Here is a 9,297-nt window from a genome sequence, read left to right on the forward strand (position 1 = left end):
ATTCTCCACCGGTTTCGTGTACACTCTCAGCTACGGCTGCTACATTTTCTTCACTGCGTGCTGGAAGTGGTCTATTCGAGCGAATATTATCCAATAATGAATCCTGGGTCTCACAATAGATGATGATGGTGTTGCGAATAATACGCTTAGTAGGCCGATTATGTTGACCATAAGTTGAGCGAAGCGCGCAAAACTCATTCTTTGCAGAACGTGAATTTTCGTAATAAAGTTGAGCGATTTGTAAACGTTGTTTGGGCGTAAGTCTTTCCATAATCAAATGCCAAAAAAATACCTCTACTTGGATCACTTAAAGAACAATTATAGACCCAAGCCGAAAATATGATCTATGGGCGATCTGTGGTCGGAAAGAGGAAGGGCAGGGGCGTGGTTGACATCTTAAGGTTTTAAATGCTTTATCCCGATTTCCGGCGAAACTACGAGCGAAGTTTTAGGATCTTTTTATACCGTAACTTTTATATAGTATTTACACATTTTTTATACAACTTCAAAATTTATGTGAAAAATTCAAATATCTAAATTTTTGAGTTTTGTTTTTATCTTGTATAAAAAATTTTCTTTTTTTTTCATGAAATTCTGGTAGCTCAAACACACATTGAATTTTTTTTATTTAAAATATTAAGGAGGAATCCTATTTTCGACTTTTATGTTTGTTTAAATTTCTACTTTCTGACGGTATGAAAATAATATGGAAAAATTAACTCATTAACGGACATATTACCTCTTGACATAATAACCAATATAGCCACATGAATAACCTAATAACGGAAACATGAAAGCCAATTGGAAAAGTAAAAAATATACACCCTACTCTCATTTTTATATATTTCTATTTTACACACGAATGTGCAAAGGTGCCAAGTCCGTCGCTCACTTGCTTAGAGTGAAATTTTTATACACATTTTTGTCACAGAAATGTCTTATGAGTCCGAGTAATGGCAAGTATGCGATGATAGGCATAGTACGGATAACTGGTGTTAAATCACTTCACACATTCCGGCTAGAAAATCATCATGCCTGTGCGATTTTTATTGCTCATGTCATGGTGATCATGGAAAGCTTATGGTGTTGTATTTGTCGAGCCCGCTTTCCGTAGACAAGCTGGCAAGAGATGGTTTTTGTTGTAGTTTCTAATGTTGTCGGCGCTGCGACTATAGCCACTGTTAAAAGTTAGTTGTTTGAAACACTTGCATCTTGCCACGAATGGCACGCCACATACCATTTGTCGTCACTTGTCACACATAATTCAATGGAAACAGGTCAACAATGCGTTTCCATCTGGCCGCTCGCCAGGTAACAAAGCAGCACCCAAGAGTCGTTGTCCGAATCACTGACGTTGGCTATGGTGGCAGCTGCATCTAGTGGCCACTACTGACATTAATTCTCTTCACTCCGTCATGCTGGCTGCTATCAGTTTTTGCCTACCGTCTTACTGTTTGTGCAGATGTTTTTATTGCGGTATTTAAGCTACCACAATTGGTTTTTTAGAAAATTTCAGTTTCGTTTGGCTTTTAAACTCATTTTATAGTTTTCTTGTTTGAAACTCAAGCGGAAAGATCTCTCTCTCTCTCTCTTGCATTGTGATTTGCAATAACGACTTTTCATTTGGTTTTATCTATGTACATACTTGTAAATATTTGCCTGTAAACATGACTTAGGTTGATATACATATTCGTATTGGAAAGACAATTTTTGGAAAATTTGGGATACTCTTTTCGATACCAAGTTTGTAGTCTATAAGGGTTTTGCTTGAGTACCTTATGTTCGCAGTCTCTGCGATTTATTTCTGTGCTTCTGCCAAATGCGATGGACTGTAAGCAATTTAAAGCCTAATTTATGTAATTTTGCGTCATTTTCATTTATTTTTAACACCGTGAATCAGTCGATTCCTAGCTCCCGCCACTCTCGTTATGTCCTCTGCTACAAATAAAACTTTACACAAATAGTACCTGAGTGATTCAGTTAGGTTAGATGGCTGATCTAGAGAGATCGGACGTGGAGCGCTATATGTAATCCTTTGTGAAGCCATAGAAAAGAAGAACTCCTGTGTTCGAACTTATAAATTAGCAAACGCTTAATAGGGCAATAGCCTGTTAAAAGCTCCACAACTAGGAAGAAGCTAGCTTAATTGAGGGCAAAGAGATCACTAGATATCTTGCGATCGATCTTGGTCTTTTGCGACAGCGCATGTACCGATGGAAGCCCAGCGCTGGCCAAGCTTTCGCGAAGCCCAGCTATTTAATAGTAGAACACGAGAGGATATGGGAGCACCGACCCGCTCCCATTCTACCGATAGCAGTTCTAGGCTGCTCCTTGCTAGCTCATCTTTCCAATTTCCTGCGATTCCGCGGGATCCATATCAGTCTTATAATAAATACACCCGATGCTATTGATAGCGAGATTAGACACTTCTTTATCAACCCTGTATGCACTGTTGATGAGTTCAAGGTTAGTATCGTCTGAACGGGACATCACCTATCATGTTAAAATCGTCGAAATCAGACTATAATTTGTCAAGGTGTCACAGTGTATCCAATTTCCCCATAGAGGAAATTCTCTTGCCTACGTGTCGGTCTGACTGTTAGGTGATATTGGCAGAAAAATACGTTATGTCGTAACCTCATGAGTGAGGAATTGGTAGAAATTACAATGAGAATTTGGGTATCTACTTGGGAAGTGAAATGAATATATAACCTCTCCTTACTCACTGCCCATAAAGGGCTCCCTATTATCACTAACGATACCCTGTCTTCCGGCGGTGTATCTTTCTGCCCTATAAAGGAAATTCTATTTGCTACAAGTCGGCGTGAAGTCTGGAAGGATTTAAGGAGTTTTGAACTAAACTATGTTTGCTTGAATCGAATATAAAATCTCTTGCTGTATGGCATTATGGTCCTATGCTTCTTGCAGTAATAATTAATCAAAACCTCTTCTGTCGCTTCTCTATATGCGTCTATGAAGTAGTGTCGCTGGTGCGTAAATGCCAATCTTAGTATCTTACGAAAGTAGCACAGTATGGAGTTGATCCATTATTCTTCCATATGTTACTATAAAACGCATAGCAGAGCGACTATCAGGCACATAAACAGGCGTTTCAATTAAAGTACGAACTGGTTTCTTAAAACTTATACGAAATACTGTAGACTTTCTGTTGCAATAATATCCAAAATTCTTTAAAAAAAACGTCATGAAACGTCTACCCTACACGTTACTTATATTTTCTGTAATTTTATACCGAAGCGGCAACGTAGGCAGAAAATATCCCATAAGTGATAACGTACTGATTTAGTGAAATGAGCAACCCTTGTGTTTTGATGCAACTCTGAGTATGTATATTTTTGTCTCAGTCTATTTATATGAACTTTTTATAAAACATAATGGGGAAGAGTAGCAAAGATGGATAAAGCGGATATGAAGTAGTGGTAATTGTTTTTCATTGAAAATTCAGGTTCATATTCTTTGCAAAGAGCAAACGACGACGTCTGTAATATTTAAAAAAGAACGTGAAAAGTAGAAAAATCGGGCAACCAATTCCGCCCAACATTGGGAGGAAGGAGGAAAATTCATAGTGACCTTATTTGTGTAATTGTTAAATAAACGTGAAGTGAATTTTTTGAGATCAATTATATAGAAGGAAGCAGAATCGTAGTGGCAGAGGCAGCGGAAGAAGAAGAAACACCCGTCTGCAGTTATTGCAAGCAGCGTCAGCGTCGCTGCTGAGGCAGTTCAACATCCTATCCCCGACCCCGAAAATTTAGATCTGAAAAGATGGCGACCAGTCGCACCAGTCGCATACAACAAAATAAGAATATTAATTCATTCTTTTCCAAAATTCAAGGAGCATTTTCTGAAGCATGTACACAACAACGTCTATCGACTGATAAGAAAACGCTGGAGAAAACTTGGAAGTTAATGGATAAAGTTGTAAAGTTGTGTCAGCAACCGAAGATGAATTTAAAAAATAGTCCACCATTTATACTGGACATATTGCCAGACACGTATCAGCGATTGCGTCTTATATACTCTAAGAATGAAGATCAAATGCATGTTTTACATGCCAATGAACACTTCAATGTGTTCATTAATAATTTGATGCGCAAATGCAAACAAGCCATTAAATTGTTTAAAGAAGGAAAGGAGAAAATGTTTGACGAAAATTCACACTATAGGAGAAATTTAACCAAACTTAGTTTAGTATTCTCTCATATGTTAAGCGAATTAAAGGCCATTTTTCCTAATGGAGTGTTTGCCGGCGATCAATTTAGAATTACAAAAGCAGACGCTGCAGAATTTTGGAAACTTAACTTTGGCAATAGGTAAATAATTAAATTGAAATTATTTTGAGTATAATTATAACTTTTTTTTGAGTGAGACTTGAACGTTTTTTCTTGTTTTTACAACTTGAACAGAGTATATTAAATTTGTCACTAAGTATCCTAGAAGGGAACGTCTGATACTATAAATAATTTATATAAGTTATCAGCGTGATGATGGGCATTTACCCATATCCATCCACCTGTGATTATAAGCAAATTTTTGCTTTGTATGTACTGTCGGTATCGAACCATTAAAGCATATAACTGCATATCAGAATAGAATGCTTGTATGTGAAGTTTTTCATCTGAAGAGATAGATTCAAGCAATTTGGTACGGATTATTGTTTGTCAATGGTTCATCTCCAGAAAAATTGTCTCGATTGGATCACCCTACAAACTGACCGATCAGAATTAAGTTCTATTTTGGAACCTTTTGTATTTGTGAAGTGTATTGTACAGTAATGGAAGTTAACGTTCTTTCTTGATTCGATATAATGCTATTCAGTTAAAAAACGTTGCTATTTCGCAAATATTTGTTTCTATATTATGATACTGAAAGTTGTGATGAAGATTTTTAAAATACCTCTATAATTTTTTACTAACAAGTGAAAGTGTAATCAGTTTACCATATTCCTAATTTTTATTTAAAAATTAAATAATATTCTGCAAAATGAAGTTGATCACAAATAAATACATATATATTTTACTATTGCCGAAAACTTAATTTAATATATAATTAATTATCGGATATTTATTTAAACTAAGTAAATATGAAATATATAATTAAATCTGTTTAATACTTGTAGTACGCTGGTTCCTTGGAAAATATTTCGTATGGAATTAAATAAAGTGCATCCAATTTCATCTGGTCTAGAGGCAATGGCGTTAAAAACAACCATAGACTTAACATGTAACGATTACATTTCAAATTTTGAATTTGATGTTTTTACACGTCTGTTTCAACCGTGGGTGACACTCTTACGTAACTGGCAAATACTAGCAGTCACACACCCCGGATATGTTGCCTTTTTAACATATGATGAAGTTAAAGCTCGCTTGCAGCGTTACATCCATAAAGCAGGAAGTTATGTTTTCAGGTATGTTTTCAATATTTAACACTTTGCTCAGCCCCAATTATTTACATATACAATTAAATATACATTAGATTATCATGTACGAGGCTTGGACAATGGGCGATCGGTTATGTGACCGCTGATGGCGAAATTTTGCAGACTATACCACAAAACAAATCTCTCTGTCAAGCGCTATTGGACGGGCATAGGTAAAAAATTTGAATTACAAATGACAACAATTTTTCCAAACATGCAATGAAAATAATCAGCTGTTATCTGAAGGAGTATAATTTCACGCAAAAAGATTTATGACCAAAAAGTTACTCAAAGCTTCACCACCATTTGATTAAATAAAATTCTATCCTTGTAAAGAAAGTAAAAAAATTAGAACGCCGAGAAATATTAAAAAATACTCTAAAGGCAGTAGTTACTTTTGAACGTCTCCCTAAAAAGAATGTGGAGCCCCCCATAACTCGCTGCTGGATAATCTGAAGTAAAAAATCGTTTATATCGATAGATAATCACTTTACGCAGGTAACGCAGGGTCTATATACATACTCTATATAAAAGAAAGTCGTGTTAGTTGCACTATTTATAACTCAAGACCGGCTGTACCGATTCTGCTGAAAATTGCTGGGGAGGTGGACATATGTATTTCCTATATTTTTTTTTGTAAGAAGTCAAAATAACATCGCATAGCGGCTTCAAGACTGCAGTAATTTTCGTAGACATATGTATATGGATTATGCTGATAGTTGTTACGGAATAGCACGATTGCTTCCGCAATTGCTAGATATTCGGAAATTTTTATTGATTAAAATCAAAATGTAAATTATTTAGATATATCCGAAATTAAACTCAATTATACAACGGGTTACGTTTTGTAATCTAAAATATTAGAGGAATAGTATTAATGGAGAAATGGTCCTCTTGCCACGTCTTCCAATGATAGAGTTAAAATGTGCGATAAGAATAGAGCTGAATTAAATTGAATTTGAAAATGTTTATAGTTAAAAACTTTAAATTAGTAATAAAAAACATTATTTATAGGGAGGGCTTTTACTTGTATCCTGATGGCCAAGCCTGCAATCCTGACTTATCCTCAGCTGTGCAGAGTCCTACGGAGGATCACATTACAGTTACCCAAGAACAATATGAACTATACTGTGAAATGGGTTTGTGGATAGAAAAACTAATAAAAAAAAATTAATAATTATTATAACCTTTCCAATATGTTATAGGTAGCACATTTCAACTGTGTAAAATTTGCGCTGAAAATGATAAAGATATACGCATTGAGCCATGCGGACATCTTTTGTGCACACCCTGCCTCACATCTTGGCAAGTCGACTCAGAAGGACAGGTAAGCAACTTTCCATAAGTTTTTTAAATGTTATACTTTCTAAGACAACATGTAAGCAGAACGAACTAGCCTACAGTTTTTTGCACTCGCGTCAGAAATAAAATTAGCACTTGGCAAAATACTCTCAACTCAAATCAGCGTCGTCCCAAAATAGTGATAGTCCATACTATTAGATTTATTCGAAAGCTTCCTTCTTAAGAATTAAGAGAAGATTTTTAATTATATTTGGAGGTAATTTTTAACATATATATGTAGATTATGCTTATTACTGGGCTGATATAATGTACGTCATACTTCAGAATCTAATAACTATGTCATTCATATAAAATTAAATTAAAACAAATAAAAGGTATAACACCCTTCACAAATAAAGAAGTTTCTATAGAAGAAATTGATTTTGATAAATGGATTTCCTGTCCAATATACGACATTATTCGCCGAAAAGAATAACTACGTAAAAAATTAGTTACCTAATTCAGATGGCATTTATATAATTTTATGAAAAATTTTATAAAATCTGAAACATAATGTACAATTTTACTGTGTTGCAGGGCTGTCCATTTTGCAGAGCCGAAATTAAAGGCACTGAACAAATTGTGGTTGACGCTTTTGATCCGCGTAAGCAGCATAATCGGAACTCGACAAATGGCCGCCATCAGAACACCGACGACGACGATACAGAGGTATAAATAATAAGTAGGATATCTTAGACTTTTTTTTAGAAGCGCTGCGCTTTGCAAATAACCCAATAAAATCGTAAAACAAAAGCCAAGCATAATATTAAGCAATCAATCAATACCCAAATTATATACCACTGCCAAACACTTGTACGCTGTAAGCGAGTTACGCTTTGGTGATTTCTTCCACACACTAATTCCGGCTTTCCATGTCATTCGCTCGGCAGTAGTCCCCAGTTATGGCACATTAATGATAATATATTGTGCAGGAAATATATTTTTATTTCCATAATTTTTTGTTTTGTGTATCGTTGGTAATAGCTATTATTGTTAACAAGTTTTGAATGTGATCGAAAAAATAAAAATGTATTCAGAAGATTTAAAATTAGAAAATGGTAAAAAATTGCTTGTTGAACATATATTCTCGAAATACTAGTAATGTTGATTGGTTGTTTAGTATTCTTGTTAATAGTTGCCCTGAGTGGGAGCATAGTTTTGATTGATGCTATGAAATACGCAGACGTTTTCACAAACCTTTCTGTAAATAGTTGCTGTATTATCTATTTATTATGCATATTTATAATGTAGGCCTATTGCCTATAAAACTTCCCATATTATATTTATTATTGTTTCGATAGTACATTAATTATGTTTACGTGTTAATTTTACTTTTAATATATAATTTTTAGTTACATATAATCATTTTTATTTATACATACATATGTGGCTAGTACATTCATATACATTCATAATCCAGCTGAATTGTATAAAAATGCAGCCAACAACATAAAAAAGTAATATTTGAAACAACAGTTGTGGTTCAAAGGTGTAATTTTGATAAGACTTAGCTTACAGTTTTATACTTTTCTACGTCTCTATAAAAAAATTATGAAATATATGAATATAATTCCCAAAGCCTTCCAAAATTCCGTTTCTCGAATATTTGAGCATCGAGATTTAGCGGTGTTATGAACAGCAAAGATGCAATGGTTTCTTACGCCAGTGTACATACGTAGGTGTCTTTTGTGTCAATACAATTTCAATACCGAATCGATACTTGGACCACACCTTTTATAACACATTGTACGGACACTTTGCAACTTTGATGAAGTTTTGGGAATATATTTATGAATTGGACCTCTAATATTTAGAGCTAATAATACCTTAAGTCGGCCGACTACAGACGGACATGTTCATACATTCGTCCACCAACTAGTTCCAACATGGCTTGCGAACAACATTTGTATTTTTTATTTTATTATTAGAAAAAAAATCACTTATAAATTCCAGCAGAAATGGCTTAGACGCTAAAAAACGTGTACGCACCAAGGACGAAAATTTCGTCGAAACGAATACAATTGCCGAACAAATTCGTCTGTGGATGGCCTGCTTTACTTGAAGAAGTCATCAATAAATAATTTGTAATTTTGAAGTTTTCTTTTATCAAATTTCATAAAAAAAAGTTTATACGAGTAAATACAGCATTTCAGCCTTTACAATGCAAAATTTGTCTTGAGTTTGTTTACTTAATTATTTATACCTTGCATAACTGTCTCAAATTATAAAAACACAGCTGTTGCTCACTATAAAAAAGTATATTGTTTTACATTATAACAAAAACGAAAATCGTGTAATTTGCTTTGTATTTAGTTTTATGTATGTAGTTGTATTTTTTTTACGAAAAAAACTCCAAAGATAAATAAGTAGTAATAAATTTACGTTACACAATAAATTAGAATTGGACAAATATTGTATACAAATCTGCATTCATACAAACTTTTGAACATAGGAACCGTAAATATGTTATGTAAATACTTATTCCACGCAAAGTTGCATGAAAGGTTGCTTCC

The 9,297-nt window shown here is 34.3% G+C and overlaps 1 protein-coding gene across 1 annotated transcript; it reads left to right on the forward strand.

Annotated features, from left to right (window-relative positions):
- Positions 1–3,414: 3,414 nt before the first annotated feature.
- On the forward strand, positions 3,415–8,753 carry LOC105233430 (E3 ubiquitin-protein ligase CBL). The gene is made up of 6 exons (XM_049462285.1): positions 3,415–4,334; positions 5,141–5,431; positions 5,500–5,616; positions 6,458–6,582; positions 6,649–6,770; positions 7,322–8,753. The coding sequence occupies exons 1-6, from the start codon at positions 3,787–3,789 to the stop codon at positions 7,457–7,459; spliced, it is 1,341 nt and encodes a 446-aa protein (XP_049318242.1). The 5' UTR covers positions 3,415–3,786; the 3' UTR covers positions 7,460–8,753.
- The last annotated feature ends 544 nt before the right edge of the window (positions 8,754–9,297 follow it).

The sequence above is a fragment of the Bactrocera dorsalis genome, unplaced genomic scaffold (genome assembly GCF_023373825.1).
Source record: "Bactrocera dorsalis isolate Fly_Bdor unplaced genomic scaffold, ASM2337382v1 BdCtg454, whole genome shotgun sequence".
NCBI classification, from domain to species: Eukaryota; Metazoa; Arthropoda; class Insecta; order Diptera; family Tephritidae; genus Bactrocera; species Bactrocera dorsalis.